The sequence below is a fragment of the Talaromyces stipitatus genome, genomic scaffold, assembly GCF_000003125.1.
Source record: "Talaromyces stipitatus ATCC 10500 scf_1105507295549 genomic scaffold, whole genome shotgun sequence".
NCBI lineage: Eukaryota > Fungi > Ascomycota > Eurotiomycetes > Eurotiales > Trichocomaceae > Talaromyces > Talaromyces stipitatus.
In genome coordinates this window covers 3,685,394-3,708,545 of record NW_002990117.1, presented here as the reverse complement: position 1 = coordinate 3,708,545, position 23,152 = coordinate 3,685,394, and the positions used below count along the sequence as shown (strand labels likewise).

Sequence of the window (23,152 nt, the reverse complement as noted above, 5' to 3'; positions counted from 1 at the left end):
ACCAATCAACGACTTTGATAAGTATTATTATTCGTACGGTAAAATGTTCCTTCTCTATTTTTCTTCTATGACGCTTATCTAAATCAGGCGAGATCTTTCATTACGATGGCATTTCCACACATGTTCGGTGTATAAAACCAAGGAAGCTTGGGTAAAATGTACCGAGAACGTGTGAGCAAAATCCCAAGCAATTCGCTACCCCTTTTAGGAATTTCCTATACTTGGCTCCACTGATCATTTCAGGTCCCGTATTGATTGAGTACGTGCATTCTAAAAGCATCCGCACGCTAATGAGACAAATAGCAAGCTACCTTTTATGATTCCCTGAGCCGAATCAGCGAAATGCGTGCTCAACCACATCCTCGAGTGATGCTCAATATGAGACGTTGTTGAATAGATATGAAACGGATTCGCCGTTGTGAGTTCTTCGTACAGCCTACGATGAGAGTGTGTCCGGTTAGCACTGATATGCGAACGACTCTACCATCCGTTGGATAGCGAATACCAGGCCTCACACATACCTCAGCTAAAACTCCTGAAACATCAATAACCTTAATTTTCGGGCATCGTGCAATTTTGTCGCCCACTACATTAGGATTGCGATTAGTATTCAATATTAGGAACCTAAGTTGACCTAGAATCCTTACATGGAACAGCTGGGAACAATTTGAAACGTTAGCATCGTTGTAGAAGGACGAAGTCAACAGACACAAGCAAAGAGAGAATAAACCACTGGACATACTATTGGTGACAACCAAGCCGGACAGGCAAGAGTTATTGATCGTCTCAATCGCTGACCCGCTCAAAACCCCGTGAGTCACAATGGCATAAACTTCTCTTGCGCCATGCTCTTCAAGTGTCGAGGCCGCCTTTGCAAGCTATGTCAAACATTAGCAGTTTGAAGAATATCTATACACGTTTACCATACTGTTCCACAAGTATCTGCCATATCATCAATGAGAATAGCAGTTCTATTGGAAACGTCTCCAACCAAAATCATGCGTCCCACGACATTTGGTCGTGGTCGTTCTTTATGAATGAGAGCAAAGCCAACCCCTAGTCTGTCAGCCAAACTTGCTACTCGCTTCGCACCACCAGCATCCGGCGAGACAATAACACAGTTACTAGCATCAACGTTTCTCTTTACCCAATCCAAGACACACGGCTCAGCGAACAGGTTATCAACGGGCACGTTGAAGAAGCCCTGAATTTGCGAGGCATGCAAATCCATGGTAATGACATGTGTCTGGCAGGAGATGTCAAGTCAGGGTGACTGTCTTCTGCCAAATGTGATGGATCACTTACAGTCCCTGCTGACTGCAGCATATTTGCCACCAATCGCGCAGAGATTGGGGCGCGCGATTTGTCCTGAAGTTTGCGTAAGCAGGGATTGTGTGAGTTAACTTATACAGAAAGTAGTTAAGATATTCGCGACCATACTTTCTTATCCTGCCGTGCGTAGGGGTAATTTGGGATTACAGCAGTAATAGACCGTGCTGATGCAGTACGGCAGGCGTGTATCAGGTTAAGTAGCTCCATGAGTCCATCGTTGACAGTTCCAGGAGCGGTGGATTGCAGAATATAAACTTCATTGAGACATTAATCAGGAGCTGGAAAGAGCGAGGAAGTTTTCGACCCCGCGTCAAAGAAGCGTACCATCATCACCTCGGACCGACTCTCCGATACTGACGCTAATTTCCCCAATGGAAGAGGGTTGACAAAGGGTATTTGTCAGACTGATGCCAAGCCTGATGGGAAGGGTTGGAAGTCAGCGAAGGGAACAATCATGTCTCGACTCGAAAACTGCAAAATCTTTTTGATGCCTTTTGTCAGACGTACCGGTCTGCAACCTTTGCACTGAGATCGGGATGGGATGTCCCGGAAATCAACTTGATTTCATTCATGGTTCCCTCGGAAAGGCTCCTTCAAGATTTATGCGTTGGATTTCCGCTAGAGTATTTGATGACTGGCGAGGTGTGGCGTGCTCTACTGCGGTCATCCACATACGGGACAATATGAGGATGTAGCGTCCATAAAATCCTGGATCCAATTGCTGTTATACCACAACTGAGACTGGAATGTGTGACTGCATCCGGAAGAAACAGGCAGAAAATTGCAAACTATTCTGCCATTTTTGATAAACCATAGCAGCACGTGACTGGATGACAACATAGGCGGTAAGACAAACTGAGCAGCGGTTGTCCAATCATATTGCATACATTACACATCCAATCATCTCACCGAAAAAGGTTAGGGCTAGGGCTAGGGCTAGGGCTATGGTCTTTCGCTCTGATTCGTTGTTTTTTGACGGAATTTGCGATTGGCATGTGCTTTTGTTGACTATTCTAAAGGGCCGAATACAGTTAGCGTGTCACCATCACGGTGTGTCACTTTAGGGGCCCCATTCCAATCCATACAACAGCTTTTAGCTCTCAGGATGCCTCAGTCTATGCATCTAAACACAACCTAAAAGCTTACGAACATGGTCTAACATACACCACGTCCCAGATAGTCTGCTCGGTTATTTCCCCGTCTACAAAATTAGCATCCGAGCTGCTACTGTAGCATTCGATGCTCCCCATCCTTGTTTTCATGTTCCTTTTCAGGCTCCAGATGTCCCGAACGTCACTCGTTCAGATCGTCAAGCGTATTAAATTGAATATATGTGAGCAACAATATTGCATGAAGAAATAGACTGCCTTTCGGACATCCCAATAATGTCAACGCATCATTTACAGAGTTTGGAATGAAGATGACCTCAGCGGGCTTAGATGCCGATAGCGCGAAAAGCACTATTTCGGACAAACAGCTAGACCGAAATAACCGCTACAAGTGCGTCCATCGCAGAGCTGTGTGTTGAAGAGTTGGCTGAGGACACATATGGTCCTGCCCAGTCAATGCTAAGTTGATTGGTGGATGTATCACGGTCATTTGCCCAGATGCTAGTCGCGCAGGCTTCAATCACCTCTCTATAGAGGTCATGTGGAGACGCTCGATGTAAGAGTAGTAAGTTCCGTATGAATATTCCTTTGAACTGAGTGGCGTCTGGGGCGCAATTAGGTTCACATGTATCATGAATAACATGGTCCGAGTCGGCGAGCGCCGCGATGGCGGCTTGAGCAATAGTGTTCGCTGAGTGGATGTATGACTGGTTCGGTGACGCTCTATTGAGTTCGGCCAGGCCACCGAGGATAACGCCTTGGTTATAAGACCATCTGTGAAGCTCCGTTAATCGATCAATCGTGAAATGACTCTTGGCTCAAGAAACGTACACTGGCTGTCCATTGTTGACACAGTCGCTTGTTAAGCCATCGTTGATGGTGCCTTCCGAATTAATCATTCCAGTGGCTGCAAACCAATTCCATGCCTCTTCTGCCCATGCAATATACGTCGAAGCGCTATCAGACACCCTATTGGCGAGATGTGCAGCTAGTGAAATAAAGAGTTCACTGGCAATGGCGTTGACATAGTGATTAGTGGTCTCCCAATAGATGCCACCGTTTCCGCAATTCGTCCCCCATCCGCTAGCCTACAGCAGAGTTGAGTCAGTATATTCAACCCAGCAAGCGGACACGATACGACGGTCTTTAAACCCACAATCTGGTTGAAAATACCCTCCGCTAAGTTCAAGTATGTCTCGTTCCCCGTTACATCGTACGCAGCAATCCAGGCCAAACCCCACCATTCTGCGTCGTCATTTGCACCGTCCAGCCAGGACGTGGAGTTTGTAGGGTCAGCTGTAGCAACGATCGTATCATCAGGCCATCCAGCCGGGTAGGTTGTCTGCATGATGCCATGGGCGGTTATATTCTTCTCGATGCCAGCGCTTGGATTAACCGATGGAGCAACACTAAATGTTGTTTCGAAAATCTGAATTGCATCCTGGACAATACTAGCATCAACTGCCGCAAGGTCTGCGATGACTGTCATGGAATTGGCGCCATTCCACCATCCAGCAGTATCCCACAAACCAGTTGAAGGATTGTACCATTCTTGAAGTGTTGTAAAGGCTACGTGTGCATTCGAGACCTGTGCAGTGGCCTCTGCTATGAGTAACAGCACGGCAGAAGCAAGGGAACTGGACTTGGGTGCCATTGCAGCCACTTTTGCTTGTCTTGCATTCTCTGGTCCCATCCATGTTTACGAGTAGGAGCTCTTTGGCCTTTTATACAAGTCCTCCTGTGAACTGGCCATTTATGGGAATATCGTGGTCATTAGGCGGCTAGAATTCACCGGTCCTGGTATGTCGGAAATTTGCATAGGCATGGATGGTGTGGCATGTTCCGCGTCATGTAGCAGATAAACCGGCAGTGGCGCATTCCAAGTATTGCGTTCTACGTCCCGCGATGAGTGTGTTACATTCCAACACTCGCTTGACTCCTTTCCGTCTGACAAGATCCAAGCGAGGACGAGTAAGAACAGGAACATGAACTCTTCCTACCAACATTTTAGCGCCGCGGACAAGGATGACCCTCATGTGCACTAGTGCCAGGTACTAATGTATAGTCATTGGAGCAATAACCGGTGACGTCCTTAACCAAAGCGCTACGTACAAACGTACTAGTATTTCTAAGTCATTTTTCAAGACATCCAACCATACGCTGTGGTTCTTTCACTGATTGGTTTGTCAATGATGCCGGAACGAGGGGGACCGTCAGCGCAAATCTTACAACCCGTTACTAAATAATTACTACGTGCTTTGCAATAAACCCACGGTATAAATCAAATAATATTTGCAATCCATTGACATAATCACCTCAGAAATTAGGCTGTAAGCAATTGCGATGTGAAAAGAAGACATGACTACGTAGGACATAGTCAACTTTAAAACCCCATGCACACCCTACTTACGAGATAGATCTTGTCGAGTGCCATCTAGGGACTCAACAAAGGGAGGATGAATCCCAAGTGTAAACAAGACCAGTATAATATGTTCTCATGTACGCATTCTGCCGAAAGCTCTAGCATCGCCGACCAGCTTCTTGCGCTTGGTACCCGAGATGATAATATGCATATTCTGTGATAAGGCACGGGGGTAAATGACTCAACACGGTGTAACAGACGCATCCGAACAACCATCTCCGAGTTGATTAAGTTGATCATTTGCCACTACTGAAAATAACTTGGAAATCTGTTTTCCTCCCCTTTGATTTGTCCGGCTAAGTCGCACAAATTACTACCATGGCATACGAGTGACTCCAGAAGACCGATGGCCTGCATGAGGTCTAAAAGGATAACTGACCTAGTAGTTTCATGATAATTGGGAGGTTACATCCACACAATAATTGTTGGCAACGGTCAGTGATTAGTACAACATGCTTTTCTGACTCGGAATATTGAATATCGAGTCCTTCCTAAATCACCGTTCATCTCTACAGGCCACGTGTTGGTGGCTTTAGATATGAAGATCGTCGAGCTTGATGGTTTCAGGGGTTTCTAAATCAGTATGATGTGCGCCCTAACCCCAATCCTATATTTCAGGCAATTCCATATCCTCACTCAGTTGCTATGTACTTTGGGGCATATAAGTAACCTAACAATAGCTAAAGTGCCAGGGATCTCATCGGTAATAGCTCAGTGGTCAAGGGTTACGCTCTGAGAACAGCATGGAAATGATCTGGTAGATGTTTTGGTATTCTCGTTCGACGTAAGTAGCACATGAAGGATTATTGTCGATGAATTGATAGCTTGGGAGTCTATAAGACGACTGGAAAATCTGGTAAAAAGTGGACACCGTTTGATTATGGTCTTTGTGACGAGATTCTAATGCTAGGAGGTTCCCAATGCCATGGTGACTTGGCTTTAGGGGATGAGTTTGCTTCGGCTAGCAATATTTAGCCGACTAAATTCTATTAATCAGCTCGTCTCAGCATATCGTCTCCTTTCAAAAATATGGTTATACTGCGTGTAGGAAAATAAACGTGAAAGACAAAAAATAAAGAGATGATAACCCACCGAACCACATTCGAGACCAGTCGATTTAGCCCTAATTTCCTAATTTGATAATTTCGTCTCTTTGTTCAAGAACTGACAACCACAACTTCCAAATAATAAGTCCCGCAGTACTCTGAATACACGTCCTGGTCTACTCGAGACACAGGATAACACGTGGGAGGCAAAGAAGAATGTACAAAAGAATGGACTCGACCTTAGATCCATGGATGCTACTTGCCTCCATGGCTTTGTTTTACCCGGCGTAGCAGAACTGGAGATGTCGCTAGTAAATTGATCGCATAAATCGCCGAGACAATGCCATAAAAGCCAATTTATATCAATAAGAGGACTGTTTAAATTCCCAAGTAACTCTCTGGTGAACCCACAAGTCTTCAGCAATTCTCATATTACCTTTGCTCTTACAAACTCAAGTCTATATATAAAGAGTTCATTATCATACAGTGCAGCATAAAACTCGCTTCCCATAGTTGACCTTGGGTTTTCAATCCATCAGGCTACTTTCTAGAATGCCTTCAACAAATTATCCCAGATGCCACAGATTCAGTAATTGAATATGTAAAAACCGTTCTTTGTCCGCTGGTATTCAATGGAAGTCAGCAATACCTAACTGAAAACGCTCGTGAAATACAGACCATGACTGATGCGGCATTCGTCTGCAACACGAGGTACATTGACCTTGCATGTAAACGCATTGGAGCAAGAAGATACTTATCTGATGTCGTGCCTGGACTGCATGCACGGGACTTGTATTACACATTCTTCAACGACGACGGGATAGTGAATATTACACTAGCACGACAAATGCAGCGACTATTCACAAAATTTGCCAAATCTGGTATCCTGGACGGACTGGATGTGCCAAAGCTGCCACTGTATGGAGAAAGTTCAACCTTGTGGTCAATTCAACGCGGTATGCCAGTTCCTGACGATGCGGCTACCCCAGAATGCGATTGGTGGCAAGAGGCGCATTACTTATCAGGTTGGTAGACCCTATCAAGATGGAAGATATAAATGTTGCTATATCGAACTTGTTCGTTTTACTTCTGTTCCGGTTACTTGCACGTTTCCAAGGTTTCCAAGATTGTATACTATTCAAATAATTTGAACATATGAACGAAGTTCAAGGTCAAATAGCACAATCAATTGCCGGAAATATTGAAATAAGCTGAATCGTATGCTTTGTAGGGGATTTGGTTCGACGAAACATACGCCTGATGTCTGATAATGAGGGATCATAGAGAAGATACGGTTCACTAGATTAAAATGCACCAAAACTGAATATCCAGATGGGATAACGGCATTGACATCCATGGATCTGGAGCTCATAGCCTGACACAGGATTGTTCATAGTCAACCTATCGTGGGAAGAAATTCTAATAGGGAGTCCAGTGTCCCACCTCAGGTCTGCGGCTCGATGTCCTTTTGCAAACAAAAGGAACACCAAAAGTAGAAAGAGCCCGAAGAAGTTTGTTGCGAAGAACAATAATTGAGATCTCCTCGGGTCTTTGAAAGCCTGAACAATGAGTGGGGGCTGGAAGTTCGTATCAAACCCAACGTCTGTAACGTTACAACGTTGTACGCATATATGGTTCTCTTTTATTCAAGATCTGAGCTAGCGTCTAGGAACTGCATATAAACTTCCGATATTGACTTGCTTCACCAAATATAGAAAAGACTCTACTCTGTACCAAATTACGCTTTTGCTAGGGGTGAGTCTACGCATCTCCACACTGTTTCGGCACATGTCGGCCCCATTGCCCCATAGCGGTCCTTGCAAACAGTTGCCCAATAATATGACTAGTCGAGAGACAAATCCTAGAGTCCTCCAGTTGACTACAGATTTGAAAACACGGTCTAGTTGTAACTTCTGTAACCGACTCCGAGATTATGTTGGTTGCGGCTGGACGCATCCTAACATAACGACCGGAATGTACATCCACATGCAGGGGTATAAATATGTAGGGATCTCTCCTACTTGGAAAGTATTTTTTTGTTTAATTATAATTTTGTCCACGATTTTATTCTCCCCTCTTTACAGATTTCATCACATCTACAACATGAAGACCACCATTTTATCCGCTGCCTGTCTGGTGCCTTTCAGCGCGGCGACCGATGTCTTGTTACCTCTATATGTTTATCCTCTGTCGGGTGCCTGGGACGCAGTCTATAACGCTGCCTCGGCATACCCAGATGTGACGTTCAACGTGATCGTGAACCCTGACTCTGGACCTGGAGCTGGGCGTGAGTATCATTTCGCCTTCCATCTATCAAAGAAGAGATTGATGGTTGCTTGATACTGAGTGACACTCAAACAGAGTACCCTGATAGCACAACTATTCCAGCGATTAATAAGCTGAACTCGTACCCCAACGTGCAGACCCTCGGATACGTACACACATCTTACGCATCGCAGAGCGTCAGCAAAGTAGAAAGCAACGTCAGCGTCTACGCCGGCTGGGCTAGCTACTCTGAAAGCAACATTGCCGTTAAAGGCATCTTCTTCGACGAAGCACCTAACAATGACGATCCCACCTCAACGGACTATATGTCTAACGCAGCGTCATACGCACGCGGCCTAGGATTGGACTGTATTATCTTCAACCCTGGAGCCTTGACCACTGCCACCGCTTACTATGATGCTGCTGATTTGATTGTGAACGAGGAGATTGCTTATTCGTCATACTCCAAGTCCAGCACGGTTGATGTTATCCCAAGCCAGTACAGAAACCAGTCTGCTATTATTCTCCACGATACTCCTTCCGGTGCCGATATCTCGTCGTTGGTAAGCACTATTGTCGGCGCCGGTATCGCCGCATTCTATGCGACGGAGGACTGCTGCTATAACAGTATCACTACCTCGTTGCTGGACAGTATTTCCTCTTCCCTAGAGAACGCTTAGGTGTTACGGAGTGGTTTGTCTGGAGTTTGCAGAAAGATTGTCACTTTTGCCATCAACCAATCAGATTGAATCATATTCTTATGAGAGGACCCACTCAAAGCTTATCTATATTTCAATCAATCATATTCGTTCGTTACAGAAGCCGGAAACAATAGGCCAATCAGAAGATGAGTTGAAGTGGGACCTCCCGTCCTTTAATCAGTTTAGGCTTTTATTCATCGAACAATGGGAGAATGTCACGAGGTCTTGATGTACCTAGATAGATAAAGACATCTCGATCGCTCCAATATCTCCAGATATGCGCCTCGCTCTAGAATATTCAAGAACAAGGCTTCGGTTGTTCGTAACTCGATTGAACTGTCCTTAGATGATGAAAACTACACTAATTGTTCCCGAGGAGCAACGTTTGGGTTCGGTGAAATTTCTATGTCAAATAATATCCTTGCCGCTGTCTGCTCGGACAAACCAAAACATTCGTCATGGACAAATACCAACAGGTCAAATATATGGGCAGTCAAAACGCCATTGATTCATATTGGGTATAAACAGTAACCCGCTACTTATGATGATGTTTGTGCATATGATACAAAATGATTCGTGTAGAATCCCAATACATTGGTATATATGGAATGTGCGGTTGAATGTGTGGTTGAAACCAAGACACTCTAATTCAAAAGGTATTAATAGCAATGTAGAGAAATACCGATCAAAATGCAGATGACTAACAATAACCCTTATAATGATGCTGCATGCTTTCAACACTAAGCGATTGAGCGCAGTAGTCGCATGGGGAGCGCCTTGACCCATTCGCCCCAAGTGTCATATTTGACGCGAGGCGCAAGATCAACGTCAAGAGCTGTATCACGGATTCCGGTGAAGACGTCGATTTCGTCAACAGATCTCCAGAGTTTCCAACCACGCTTCTCGACTGTGGGGTCCTTCGTCCAGGCGCTGTAAATCCTCCAGAACGCATAAAGAGCAATGACAATAGGTGCAGCAAGATAGTTTTCAAAGAAGGCCTGAACGTCCAATGGCTGAACCGAGACGTAGAACTCCGCGATCAGACAAAGGATGTTGAGTCCAAGACCAATGTAACTGCCATAAACGCCCCAAGGAGCGACGTATGCCAACTCATCAGTACTACGACCGTTGTACTTCCAAGCTGCCCGGAAACGAATGTGCGCAAGGCAAACTGAACCCCACACGAAGAAGTTGGAGATACCAGATAAGGCCAAAAGCCACGTGAAAATCTGGCTACCAGAAGATGCCTCATTGATGAAAGCAAGGAAACCAAATGCGATTTGAAGCAAAACACAGTAGATAGGGCGACCATGCTTGTCGATGTAAGCGAAGAATTTTGGTGCCATTCCCTTCTCTGCCATGGCTTGAATGGTACGTGTGGAACCGAACGTGGCTGAGTTTGCAACGCTGATGACAGACAGAGTGATGACAACATTCATGACCGACGGCAAACCGCTAATACCGGCATTTTTGATAGAGACGACGAATGGCGAGTAAGAAGTGTTGCCAGCACCGGAAGCATTCAACAGGTAATCAGCATCATGTGGAACGATCAACCCGACGATAAGAGTGCCGATAACGTAGAAGAGCATGATACGCCAAAAGACCTGCTTACAGGCCTTGGGGATAGACTTTGCAGGGTTGGCGGATTCGGCAGCAGCAAGACCAGACATCTCTGTACCTCCGAAGGCAAATGCAGCAGTCGTAAACACAGAGCAGAAACCAACAAAATCCGTGAAAGCGCCAGGGTTATGCCAGTATTTTCCGCCAATGTAACCACCGACCGGAGCACCGCCGCAGTCAATGACGATTCCGAGAATGATAAAGCCTGTTAAAGCGGTAACTTTGATGATACTGAGGATGAATTCAACTGTATGAGACGTGGTGTTAGCGCTATTCAGACCGACCTTTGAAAGCAGACAGAAAAATTTCTCTTACCTTCACCATATCCACGCACGCCAAAGACCTGGATGACGGATAGAACGGTAAGAAAGACGGCAATCCAGATGCCAATGTTGAGATCATCGCGCCAGTATCGAATGGTGAGACCAGCAGCAGTGATTTCGAAAGGCAGAATAACCAGCCAATTGATGGCATAGTCCCAACCCATAGCAAAACCCCTTCGTTGATCTGTCAGTTGAAGATGTACTTGGGACTGCGGTAGATACAAGGAAACTCACCAAGAGGGGTCAAGGAAACGAAGAGAGTAATCGAAGTAAGCACCGTTAACCGGATACATGACAGCCAATTCACCCAGTGCCCACATGGTCTGGAGAAGCATGAAGCCAACAATGAGATAGCAAATGAGCTACACATGCATTAGTATGGTCCGAATAGAACATGCCATAAATATTTGATGGCTTTTTTTCATTTTCTCCTGCATTTTGATAAGCACTTACCAGAGAACCTGGACCACCAGCACGCAAAGCAGCACCAGTATTGACGAAAAGACCAGCACCAATCGCACCACCAATAGCAATCATTTGCATGTGACGGTTGTGAAGGTTTCTATGGAGAGGGGCGATTTTCCCCTCTGCTGATTCGACATCACTATGAGGCGACTCGTTGACATCTTTGGATTCATAGACCGGGGGCTTCTGGTGGCCCGGTTCGACTTCCGACATCTTGAACCAGGTGGAACGGCGACGAGAGGGTAAGAGGACGAGGGATGAAAACGTCAGACCGGGGAGGGAACAAAAAGAAGAGTCGCAGTAATTAGGATGCCGGGGTCTGTCTTCTTATATACAAGCCCTTTTGCACTCGAGCCTTGCCGACGAGATACTTAATCAGGCCTGATAAGACCCCAGCCGCAAGGGAGCATTCACCATGAGCGCGATACAAGGGAAAAGCCAGTAAGAAGCTCCGGACCGCACTATGATATTGTGTTAACACCCAAATGGCAGGCTAAAAAGACGCCATGGCGGGCCAAATATGGGTGGCAATGTGGGAAGAAACAGAACACGCCTTAAGCCATAGATAAGACTATTCCTATTTTCACAACCTCATGGCAAATGTTAAACAAAGAGGGCTTAGTACTAACACGCTTAGAGCAAGCCTTTCCTTATCAGGGAAGATTCCGGAATACACTAAATTCCTTCAGAAACTCAGATCGAGACGATTGCATTGTTCCAGTTCTGGGTGATACGAACTCCATACTAGTAGCAAGGGGGTTTGTATACGAAGCACTGAGGATGGTACGTACAACAGGCTGTGGCGCGAATTCGGTGTCATGCATGATACCGTCCCGTGCAATATCGTTCTTGGTTGTACCTAGCGTATGGGGTGGTGGCAGATGCGTGGTGGCCTGGTTGATAACCTGATCTTCACCATGAATAGAGCACTCGGATCCCCCGTCGTTATCAGACCGGTGGATCGACACCCTTGGTATGCTTAAGACAGTCAAAGTTTATATTCGTAGGTGCATTTTGAAGCTTGACTTTTAGCGACGTCAAGGTTTCTATCGAGCCCATCTACCATTCTCTTGGTTCTACGGAGAAATTGAGATGAGAGACGACGTGTTCAATACTGCTAGGAAGCAGTTGCCTGTAGATTCTCCCTATAATCCCAGTCAATTCCTTAGACAGGTATGGTGGGTTTGCCCAACCGGTAAATTATGAATGAATAAATTGTGCCCTTCAGGGTCTTCTCCGCATAATACGTACCATACGACATTTGAGTACGGACTCTTTGGGGGCGTAAAACGGCGAGAAGTAAAAACTGAAATTTCAGATAGAATACCGACGAATTGCTGGCATCCAGGTAATGACAGAGACGTACGTACAGAGAGTATGGAGTATAAATACACTAGAAGTAATAAGCCAATAATGCGCATTTAGGTTGTATCCACGCTCAAAATAGCTCCGATAAGAAAACTCATCATGTTTGGCTGGTGGATTTGACACGGAGCCCGCTAACTGTAACCGCACGACTCCATATTAATTGGTAGACGATCAGGACCAACATGAGATAAGCAAGCCCATTCATCGTACAACAGGTCCATGCACATACATAGAGTAGTATCAGCATGAATCAATCCTCCGATAAACACGGCAGCCACTACTCGCTACGTACTAGCACTCTGAAGATAAGGAATCATAGAATTGGTCAATTTATTTTCGCGGACCTCCGAAAGTTCACCATAATAATATTCACTCATCGAGCCAATTGCGGCTCGCCAGATTTTCGTCTCATGTTGATGGAAATTATGGATAGCCTTTCGGGGTTTCGATTAATATTGTTCCACTGATCTCCTGTTCCCTGGAACTCTGTTGTCCGGCATCTGAAAATTCCCTTCTTTTTTACTTCAAACCAAAACCCGCAGACGTGACAACGATTGCGCCATCACGCGTGATCCTCTATGGTGTAAGCGCCCCCTGACCCTGAAGGACTAGCCACAATAATGCGAAATTATTCGCGATGGTGGTGGTTAAGCCTCCTGACCCAGTCTTATCAACAGCAGCTAGGATCAGCCACGCGGAGACTCCGAGGCTAAGCGATCACTGTTGAGCAGTGTATCACGGAATCACCCACTATGCGAGTAGGGATATTTCCTAACTACACAAGTTCGAAGATGATGCTGTACCTAACTGGTAGAAGAGCGAATTGGGTTAGTAGCGCCACCACGTAGTGGCGCTAAAAATCCTTATCATTGTCAGACCGGCTATACCTGGAGCTGAATGGCAATGGTTTGACTTCTTGAATTGTGACTTCCGCTACTTTGGAATTGGTAGTGGGCTGATAGATTCACCGTTATCGCCTTGGCATGTTGGATTCGGTGATAGTACTAGCTCTGTTCAATCAGTTCTGGCGTAGTGAGGATTGCTCTACTTGGTTGTTGACAATGAGAGTTTGTGATGGAGGTTTCGGAATGTCACTCACAGGTCCTAGAGTGCACAACGTGGCTTTCTCCCTAACCCTCCTGGGTAGGTAATCCGGGGTTGGGATTCGCCTGGAGAAACTGCCAACCAGCGTTCGATATGATATCGCAAACCTATTTCCATCACAACATAGAAATGCGTAACCACGCGAGCCCGGCACCCGTAGCAGACGGCTCGCGTCGTTTCGTGTCCTCAGATCATGTTGAGGTTCATACTAAATAGTATGCAGCTTTGAATGCAGTTCGAAAAGCAGTCCGTCCCTGATCATCCTAGGATTCTTCTGGCAAAATTTTGGGCGCATGGCTAAGAAATAGAAGCACGGTCGAGTCTGCATTAGTCTATGCTGATCGCATCTTCAGATCCTAGTGTCACGAAACATAGGCATACACCCGAAAAGCCAAGATCAGCATGCATGCAAGGCCCATAGGCTCGGTATAAAGCGAACGAGATTCCCATCTCGAGTTTCGAGTGAGAGTTTGCTTAGCTGTTGAGATAATACCGAGGAATAGAGTACTGACAGCTGTCATGGGTGACAGGTTAGATGTTTGTCAACTTTCCATCAGTCAGTCACAATCCATGCTTGGCCTCGTATCGTCCAACAATTCGCGAATGATTAGTATGAGCACACAGCACAGGCTAGTTCGGCAAGCAACATGGGAATCAGCCTCGTGTCGTCTTCGGCTGCCTGGGCTAGACAACGCTATTCTCACGCATTCTGTACACATCCGAATCGTAAGCATCCCTGTCGAGGTTCATCGATTTTTTCAGTTGGCACTATCAGCGCTGTGAGTATAAAAAGCAATAAAGAGGTATCACTACCCGCCACGGCGATTATCGAGCATCTACCTAGCCCTGGTGCGGTCTGCCCAAACAGGAGCTTTGGAGAGTACGTATGACTTGCTTGTTGACATGAATACTCCAACAACAGAGCCAGCCCAACTGATTAAATAACGAAATCCAATTTTCCATAATGTCATTCGAGCAATCACTGGGAATTTATAAAGATTTGCAAGTGACTCATTTTCATATGAGTATTTAGTCCGTCGCATTAACACCCATGGCCCCACCATGTCAAGCAAAGGGCGTGGGGGACTCCTTCGATCAGTGGAGAATGAAAATTTATGCTGTTAAATTTATTCCTGTAAGGTCGAAATAAGCATTGTTTATTGATATTTCTACTACTAATTCTACCAAGGCTTATTGGTATAGCACATTTTATCTCTCTCCCTCCGTACTTCTACCTTGTCCACTAGACCCAATGGCATCAACTACCCGGACGTCCCTGGTTTTTCAACATGATGCCAAGCTCAATCAGCTTGAGACAACTGTGATATTAGTTAGGCCTTTCGGCGACATCGAAGAGTTAAATCGTCAGACTTTCAAAATTGGCGGAAATGAGGACTATGTCGTGGTGACTGAAAAAACAATATTTCACCCGCAGGGTGGCGGCCAACCGTGTGATGTCGGTTCGATGATTGGGAGTACAGGCCTCATTTTTACGGTCACTGCTGTTCGTATGGATGCCGTGTATGATGGGCAGGTTATGCATCTAGGGAACTTCAAAAGTGAAGATGCTGCATCATCCGTCAAGACATTCAACAGTGGGGAGAATATTCAACAAGCTATCGATGTTGACAAGCGCCTACTATACTCCCGACTTCATACGGCAGGGCATGTTCTAGGCGCATCTGTTAGGCATCTCGTCAAAAATGAGGTCAAGGACTTTGCAGAGCTAAAAGCATCACATTTTCCAGGCGCGGCAGCTTGCGAGTTCCAAGGTCTGATTGACGGCAAATGGAAGGATGCTATCCAGCAGAAGGTCGATGACTCTATCGCCGCTAAACTGCTCGTAAGCGTGGAGTGGTGGGATGAGAATGAATTTCGCAGGAGGGGCCTTGATTATATGATACCAGACAGTAGTCTGGTGGCCCCGGGCGAAAAGTTTCGCGTGGTCAATATTGCCGGCCTAGATGTCTATCCCTGTGGTGGGACACATGTCGAGACGACAGATCTGTGTGGTCGTACGACGGTGAGAAAGATAACGCGCAAACAAGGACAATCCAAAATCAGTTATTCTGTTGATTAAGAGCATAGACTACATACGAATGATGGATGCTGAACGATACATCTCGTCTGCTACTCTGTACCATTTCTGTGGGTGTGAAAAGGCCAAGTTATGTATATTTCGCCTTCCAACAACCTTGTCACACCGGTGGAATCTGTCCGTTGCAGTATAAACGCTGGAACCGATCCGAATCTGTGAAGCTATCCGTTTCCATGACCACACCTGCGCTACAGCGTCAACTCCCAATATTCGCCAGTCAGTGGTACACCGAATGATTCGTGTTTCTCTGACCGTACCAGCTTATAGCCTTCTCTTTGATAAATTCGTCTCGCAGAAAATAGCATACTTTGTGTCCAGAGTCCTATTTTTGTATAACCAGCTTCCCGTGCAAAACGCGTGCACTGTCTAACCAAGACCGTCCCTAACCCCATCCCCTGCGATTTCGGTTCGACATATAAGAGTCGAAGCTTGGCGATCTTCGAATTAGTAACTGACTCTTTGTCTTTGACAACCATCACACCACCCAGGAACGCTCCGTCGCTTTTGTTCTCTGCGATCCAGCAACATTCCTTGCTCGGGTCATAAGAATCGACAAAGTCCCCGACGATCCGTGCGACTAGACCCTCAAAACGAATGCCCCATTGATACTGTTCGTCGTAGAAAACTCCTTGCCGATGCACCATGTATCCCAAGTCTCCGGCGCGAAAAGGCCGCAAAGTAAATGGTGATGCATCTGTTTTATCTGCCAAAAAGTCGATTTTTGTTTTTGTGGCGTCGGTGGAGGTGGATTGATCCATTTTATGTTCCTAATGAGCAGTTAATGTATGTGTTTGTTATGCTTCAGCATCCGCGCATCAACGATAATACCTGAGCCATAAGTATAATTTGAGCGCAATATCTTGCAAATGATAACGAACCGTTGTCTGGACTTGGGACAATAAATAGGAACGGTCTAGCAATATTGCGAAACGGACCCTGTTCAAATGCGGAGTTCGGATATGTCATCCAAAGGGCGTAGAGTAAAGTTTTATTGAGTGGATCTACTGCCACATCTCCAATTATGAGGGTATAATGTGGGTAGTTTATCTGCTCCTTTGCTGGATTGTTAACGTCCATAACCATCGGACAGTACATGGTCATTGACTGCGTTGACATGGGCGATAATGGATCAGTGTATTCCCGAATCCAAGAATGCACTTAGATATGTAATTCTTCGCTGAAAGTGATGTTCCATCTCGTCGGAGATAAGACCTATAAGTTAAGCATCTTTTCATTGTATCTCAGAGAGCGAGTTTCATATCTAGGGAACGGCATCATCAGCGAGAAATTGTTTTGTTATTTACCAGGTAATGCGATGTCGAAAACATCCAGGTGTAAAGTCTGTCATAACCGACTCTGACATAGGTAGACCCAGAAAATCTCAATTCGATCGCAATGCCGTTTCCAGTTACTTGCACATATATCTACATAATTCTTTGCATCCGTTACCACCTAGGTGCATACATAGTTCTTATATATAAAATTTCGGAGTGAATAGTTACAAGTAAAATAAGTTCTGCATGGAAAGAAAGGAAATGCGTTGTACAGAAAACAAAAAAACCAAACAACCATAATGTCAAAGTGACACAAATGAAAATAGACATAGGCTGAAGACATTAGTTTCGCTCTGCAGATCTGCGTAATAGCTCTTGAAGGACGTTAGACGTGACACCAGCAATGTAATGCATTGTCATAGTTCCAGTTCGCAAGCCCAATGATACAATTCCATCGATTCAAGTGAGATCGCGGCGCCTCCCTCTGCCGTCTGGAAATACACCATATCAATTCTGGTTTTGGGACAAACGTCGCAGTCTTCGGAATGCCAGCCTACGAGGCGGAAGAAGCTAAAGTGACTGAGCCTTCCGGATGTACCCCAGTCGATCGATCTCATCACCCGTAGACGCACCATGAATGGCGTAATAGGCACCGATGATGTCCTCTGGTCAGATGCTACGAAATACAAATTCCACACTAGGATCGGCTTTGGCATGACAACCTTTTCCATCGGCCCTCCCACAACTTGTGGCACCAACTCCAAAGAGTTTGTTCGGTGGTCGACCGCAGCCTCACCAGAGATTACCAAAATTCCCTTGGTAAACAATTCCCCTGGTGAAAGCTTCTAGAAGTGGCACCTCTGGTTATCGCATCCTACTTCATCCCTGTGAGGACGTCCTGAACCATGAGCGGTGAGACACATAAACTAGCCAAAACATTTCGTACGCATCCAAAAGCTTTGACGAAGGGTATTTTACGCGACACGAAGATAAATAACGTCCTATATGAGACCTAAGTCGGTTCCGTACGTTTGAGGATTGTGATCACAAATCACTTCATAATTTCCGGCGACATCTCTATGCAATCAGAAGTTGAGGGACAGCATTGACCGTTCCGCGTATCTCATGGCTTCTCCCAGATATGAATGATCCCCACCAGGTATTATCCTCAGTATGAGCCCATATTTGCTCTAGAATCAACCGGGTGTCCGTGAAAAGAGAATATGTCGTTTTAGATAGCATTTTAGCACAGAATACTCTGCAAAAATGTCGATCATCTTCAGACTGCGTTTCAGCCCCGGCAAGGAAGAGGGGGAGAAGAACCTGCTTTTGTAGATCTGATTCTTCTCGGATGCAGCTGATATGGTCAAGTATTAATCTGGAAAAATACATGATCTTCGGCGATCGTTCGTGTTCAAGAAACACACGATTTGCATAAAGTAAGACGCATTTTCTCCAGGCTTCGAAGAGATGATATGTACTTGTAGAGACTGACACATCATCTGCATTTCCCATATCATTATGGCTGTATATGTGGCGATAATCGTTTTCCATACTCGTTATCCTTTGCACAAGTTTGTGGATAGTTGATAGATCGAATGGTTTGTGACTCGGACGCGTGGATCTTTCATATTCGAATGCCAGCAGGGAAAGATCATACATTACTTGGACAACAGATGGTGGACACCCTGTCAGCCCCAAAATACTCCAGCCGTCGGTGTAATCATACTTGGACAGCTGAGTAAGGTAGGTTTTGGAGAACACCGGCATTTGGCGATGTATGAATGACAAACTAACATCTCGCCTAAAAGAGAAGGAAAATTAACATTAGGCTGTCACAAAAAGAGTGGCTATGTCCTGGAAACTAACCACACAAGCAGTAGTATTTGGGCTCTAGACTTGGACGATATTGTGTCTAGCATACCAACTCCCCCGCACATTTCAATCAAGTTGAAAGCACCATGGATATGGATACACCATTTGCTGATCGCGGACTGGGTCATCTGATTAATTAATGTGAGTAAATGAAGCCCTTTCCTTTCTAACTAATTGGAATGGATTGTTGACCAACTTCAAAGTGCATGAGTATCAAGAGCGTATCTAGCAGCGCAAGGTTTACATTAGGCTTGTTCAGTGCTGCCTGGTATAGTAATAAGGCTGACGAATGGTGGTTTGCAGCTTCAAGAGAGAGATCCGCATCCTTTGAGTCTGTAGATTCGAAAGCCATATGATGTAGGGAAAGAGCGAGAATGGCGTGAAGAAGAAAGCGTGATCCCTGGCTGCTCTCTTGCCGACAACGGAGGGGATTTGCCATACAGTCTTGTGTCAATGGGATTGAACATAGTTTGATGTCATCTAGATAGTAATGTTAGAATTCCTCTCGTTTCTTATTGGGGCATTATTTTTATTCACAGAGATCGAGCAGTGGCGAGAACTTTTGCGACAAATCTGTGTATTGGATGATGAATGGTCCATATGAAGCATCCCTATCCAAGCCGCTCGAGGGTGAACAAGACTCATCCGAATCATTGCACATGACATTCGCGTGCCGGTTCTGGAAATTTGTCTGTACGATTTTGAAGTGGTGATGCCGGCGGCGCCGGGTTTTTTTCTTTGTGCCCTCTTTGTCTCTGACTTTATCGGGAGTGCATGACCTCGGTCTTCTAGGAGAGGATTTGACGACAGTCCGCCACTTCAGCAGTCTTGTATTCCCCATACTTGCTGTCAAGATGGAAAGCTCAATGTATTCGGGAGCAAAAGACGGGGTCGGGCCGTCGGAGATGGAGAATATATGTATGGATTAGATACTCTCTTATCAACAGGCCTCGGGCCAATCATATGGAAGCGCTGAAGTGACTGATACTGCGTTCTCATTGGCCAGATAGCGCGGAGTACTGGAAGAATCTAGATTCAAGAATTAGTATGTATTTGCTTTTCAGATGTTGATAATAATAATATTGATAATATAATTACGATTATAACATCTTCGATTCTATATTCTCCATTCTGAGCTTATTCGATTGGGTTTGCACGTGTGAGCCTATCAAAGTCAAAGTCCTTAACGTTGCCGTTTTAGGAAATTTTTGTTATCTGCCATCACCCCCGGGACCGGAACTGGGGAGGAATCCGCTGTTTGGTCTCGATGCGAGTTAAAATAAACAATAGCAGCACTTACTACTTACTGTGTGTAACTCTCTCCTTTTCCCACGCACGTCTATGCCTTTGCCCGTGATCCGCCGTCCTCACCCTCGCTCGCGGTTCGGTTGTTTTGTCTGCCGAGCACGGCACAAGAAATGCGATGAGCGGCATCCTCTATGTTCTGCCTGCGACCGAAATCAACTGGTCTGTTCGTGGCCAGCAGCCGCGTCGAAGATTTCGAGTGGAGCTGAGCTGCCTCCTCTTCCGAAAGCATTGCGTGGACAGGGTCCTGCGTCTGACCTCCTTCGCTATTACATCGACTGTACTGCTCCTCGACTTGCGGGGAAAGTCGATCCAGAAAATCCGTTTGTAACCTACAATCTCCCTATCGCCTGGTCCAATGACCTTTTGCTGCATGTTATTCTTGCCACAAGCGCGTCACACTTAGCATATATTTCTAGTCAATATGAATTAGTTGCCCAGGGATATTACGCGACTACGTGAAAAAGTTGAACAAGGTATTGGCAACACCGCCGGATGACACTTCTGGCAAGCTTAATTTGCTAAGTACCATCCTCGCTTTATGCTTCTTTGAGGTACGCGGACCACGGGTAGTGCAACGTCACTGGGAGTTGACATCGGTACAGGTGGTCAGCTGTAATCGTCAGGGCGCTTTATTTCATCATCTTCGTGCATCACGGGTTATAATTGCAGAGCTCCAGACCAAGCAGATTCAACTGGACCAGGCGCTTTTTGGGTTTTGCTTGGAGCAATACTGCTATCTAGCAATCGTGTCTAACATCACCCACGGCGCCAACAGCTGCAATGGAGAAAGAAATACCGAATTTTTGGAGATACCCCTGAGACATTTAAATTTTGGATCTAAGATTTATGGATGTATGTTTGGCTGCTCCCACCAACTCTTCGAAGTCATCCCTCGAATCGCATGCCTGGCAAAGTGTCACTCGTTTTCAAACCATCGAGCCAATGAATCACGCACGAAGGATTTTGAAATACTTGAGCGGCGAATAGAGAATTGGCAACCAACACTCGGATTACAGCAGTCATGGTTGAACAGTCCCCAGAGGATAGAAGAGTTGCAAATAGCTGGAAATGCCTATCAACAGGCCTGTCTTATCTTCCTCCATACGTCCTTCCACGGACCCCATCCCCCGGATACACATTTGTTTGCTAGAGTGGATGTTTGTACAGAAAAGTTCTTGAATTATTTTGGGCAGTTATCTACCGAATCTCCTGCTTGGACGACGATGATGTGGCCGATGATTATTGTCGGCTCTTGCCTACGAACTGCCCGTCAACGCCGCATATTTACTGATATTGTGAACAAGTCCACCTTCCAGATGCGTATCGTTGATAGCACGCTTCGATTCATCCAGTGGGTTTGGGAAGCCTATGATTATGACCAGTCAACTTATGGGCCCTACAGTATTGAACGTATTATAAGAACTAAAAAATTCAACATTTGTGTTGCCTAAACATAAATTCTATTATTTGTCTTGTTTTCTCCCTTCCTTTCCTTGCTCTCTAGTGGAGTAAAATAAAGGCGACCTTGACAAATAAAACCTACATAAAGCAGATCGAATACTGCGCTCAGAATAGATCTTTTAACTCCCTTGAGCCACGAAGCCAATCCAAAGGTGGCAAAGCGTCAATCCATCCTAGGAAAGGCCGAGAGAGCCCGTATCCGATCGTTTCCAAAGCGGCATCGTCGTACATATCTTTAAGATCCTCAAATTTGTTTGCCACGTATTGGTTTTCTTCCTGGCGTAAATAACCCTTGGTCATGAAGACACTGTATACGAGCCTTTCTTCGTCCTTCGTCTTGTTGGCAGAACCCCCGTGAAATGCGGATGCTAATAGAATGAATCCATCACCGGGATCCAACTCAGCATAAACACACTGGTCTTCCTTCGGTGGTGTCGAATGATCCCATAGATGGGAGCCAGGAATGAAACGGGTCGCTCCGTTGGCGACGGTAGTCTTCTTTCCGGCAACAAAGAATCCAATTCCAGTTTCTTGACCGACAACGTATTCAGAGGGATCCATCTTTCTTGTTCGGCAGTGATGGATCATGCTGTCTCGGTGGAGCTCCTGGTCTCGCGCGCCAGGGCCAATGGAGAGGACTGCTGTGTTGTTAAGCTGCGGCTTGGAGCAGCTCTGTTTCCACTCATCGCCTACCCAGCAGCCGTACTCGCTACTCAACAGTTTATCACATACTGCTTGATATAGCTTATTGAAAACTATCTTCTCCATATAGAGCTTGGACTTTCCTGGCATCGCCATCACACGCCTGGTTTCAGCAGGGAAAAACTTTCCACTCCATGGGCTATCAGCTTCAATATGAGGTCGTACGTTGGCCTCAATCGCGTTCACGTCTTGCACCGATAAGGCGTTCTTGATAACACAGCCACCTGCCTTGATCAAGGCATCGACCACTTCTTGAACCTGTGCATCTCCAGCATCAAACACTTCAACTCGCGGGAGGTGGGCCGACGGAAGAGCCGAAGCAGTCATGATGATATCGGAAAGACTGTATGTATATGAAAGAAAGAATAAAGAGTGAATATGTCCTTGGACAGCTGGTAAATGGACGGCAATCCTGGGGTATTTATTTCTGTTTCTACATTATTCATGCCTACAGTGAAGATCTAGCCCTAACCCTACGGACATGCCAAGGGTTGTGGCGTAGATAGACGCGGCAAGATAAGAGATCACGCTGATAAGATACATTACCTACGGTATCGTTAACATTGCCAATTCCAGTAAACATCAACTTCTATTCAGACGCCATCTGTCAGTGCTCTTTGCGAAAAGCAATGGACCGGCGTTAGGTCGAGAGATAACGCATTTTCTATAAATGCAT

At 45.7% G+C, this 23,152-nt stretch overlaps 9 protein-coding genes across 11 annotated transcripts, besides 1 other annotated feature; 3 read left to right on the top strand and 6 right to left on the bottom strand.

Annotated features, from left to right (window-relative positions):
• Positions 1-73: 73 nt before the first annotated feature.
• TSTA_022170 (ribose-phosphate pyrophosphokinase, putative) lies at positions 74-2,084 on the bottom strand. Of its 3 annotated transcripts, XM_002484350.1 has the most exons (9): positions 1,840-2,084; positions 1,657-1,748; positions 1,441-1,586; positions 1,306-1,368; positions 929-1,246; positions 743-878; positions 648-656; positions 522-586; positions 74-436 (listed from the first exon to the last, which is right to left on the bottom strand). In XM_002484350.1, the coding sequence occupies exons 1-9, from the start codon at positions 1,902-1,904 to the stop codon at positions 374-376; spliced, it is 957 nt and encodes a 318-aa protein (XP_002484395.1). In that variant the 5' UTR covers positions 1,905-2,084; the 3' UTR covers positions 74-373. The 3 variants fall into 3 exon arrangements, with proteins under 3 accessions (XP_002484395.1, XP_002484397.1, XP_002484396.1); XM_002484352.1 differs by having other exon boundaries at positions 1,441-1,748; XM_002484351.1 differs by lacking the exons at positions 74-436; positions 522-586; positions 648-656; positions 743-878 and having other exon boundaries at positions 882-1,246.
• Positions 2,085-2,248: 164 nt separating this feature from the next.
• Positions 2,249-2,277: a microsatellite.
• Positions 2,278-2,809: 532 nt separating this feature from the next.
• On the bottom strand, positions 2,810-4,095 carry TSTA_022160 (glycosyl hydrolase, putative; the record flags this gene model as incomplete). Its single annotated transcript, XM_002484349.1, has 3 exons — positions 2,810-3,215; positions 3,273-3,529; positions 3,598-4,095. 3 exons carry the CDS (start codon positions 4,093-4,095, stop codon positions 2,810-2,812), a joined length of 1,161 nt encoding a protein of 386 aa, XP_002484394.1.
• Positions 4,096-7,963: 3,868 nt separating this feature from the next.
• On the top strand, positions 7,964-9,147 carry TSTA_022150 (cell surface spherulin 4-like protein, putative). Its single transcript, XM_002484348.1, has 2 exons — positions 7,964-8,196; positions 8,271-9,147. The coding sequence occupies exons 1-2, from the start codon at positions 8,013-8,015 to the stop codon at positions 8,852-8,854; spliced, it is 768 nt and encodes a 255-aa protein (XP_002484393.1). The 5' UTR covers positions 7,964-8,012; the 3' UTR covers positions 8,855-9,147.
• Positions 9,148-9,245: 98 nt separating this feature from the next.
• On the bottom strand, positions 9,246-11,666 carry TSTA_022140 (amino acid transporter, putative). The gene is made up of 4 exons (XM_002484347.1): positions 11,275-11,666; positions 11,056-11,183; positions 10,814-10,995; positions 9,246-10,745 (listed from the first exon to the last, which is right to left on the bottom strand). The coding sequence occupies exons 1-4, from the start codon at positions 11,497-11,499 to the stop codon at positions 9,616-9,618; spliced, it is 1,665 nt and encodes a 554-aa protein (XP_002484392.1). The 5' UTR covers positions 11,500-11,666; the 3' UTR covers positions 9,246-9,615.
• Positions 11,667-14,617: 2,951 nt separating this feature from the next.
• TSTA_022130 (alanyl-tRNA synthetase, putative) lies at positions 14,618-15,838 on the top strand (the record flags this gene model as incomplete). Its single annotated transcript, XM_002484346.1, has 2 exons — positions 14,618-14,893; positions 14,948-15,838. The coding sequence occupies exons 1-2, from the start codon at positions 14,810-14,812 to the stop codon at positions 15,836-15,838; spliced, it is 975 nt and encodes a 324-aa protein (XP_002484391.1). The 5' UTR covers positions 14,618-14,809.
• Positions 15,839-16,044: 206 nt separating this feature from the next.
• Positions 16,045-16,742, bottom strand: TSTA_022120 (GNAT family N-acetyltransferase, putative; the record flags this gene model as incomplete). The annotated part of the gene is made up of 3 exons (XM_002484345.1): positions 16,685-16,742; positions 16,164-16,623; positions 16,045-16,124 (listed from the first exon to the last, which is right to left on the bottom strand). Exons 1-3 carry the CDS (start codon positions 16,691-16,693, stop codon positions 16,045-16,047), a joined length of 549 nt encoding a protein of 182 aa, XP_002484390.1. The 5' UTR covers positions 16,694-16,742.
• An 804-nt stretch (positions 16,743-17,546) lies between these two features.
• Positions 17,547-19,357, bottom strand: TSTA_022110 (uncharacterized protein; the record flags this gene model as incomplete). The annotated part of the gene is made up of 4 exons (XM_002484344.1): positions 17,547-17,972; positions 18,241-18,922; positions 19,000-19,028; positions 19,250-19,357. The coding sequence occupies 4 exons, from the start codon at positions 19,355-19,357 to the stop codon at positions 17,547-17,549; spliced, it is 1,245 nt and encodes a 414-aa protein (XP_002484389.1).
• Positions 19,358-20,346: 989 nt separating this feature from the next.
• TSTA_022100 (C6 transcription factor, putative) lies at positions 20,347-21,764 on the top strand (the record flags this gene model as incomplete). The annotated part of the gene is made up of 2 exons (XM_002484343.1): positions 20,347-20,728; positions 20,752-21,764. 2 exons carry the CDS (start codon positions 20,347-20,349, stop codon positions 21,762-21,764), a joined length of 1,395 nt encoding a protein of 464 aa, XP_002484388.1.
• A 115-nt stretch (positions 21,765-21,879) lies between these two features.
• Positions 21,880-23,019, bottom strand: TSTA_022090 (uncharacterized protein; the record flags this gene model as incomplete). The annotated part of the gene is made up of 2 exons (XM_002484342.1): positions 21,880-22,888; positions 22,949-23,019. 2 exons carry the CDS (start codon positions 23,017-23,019, stop codon positions 21,880-21,882), a joined length of 1,080 nt encoding a protein of 359 aa, XP_002484387.1.
• Positions 23,020-23,152: the final 133 nt, after the last annotated feature.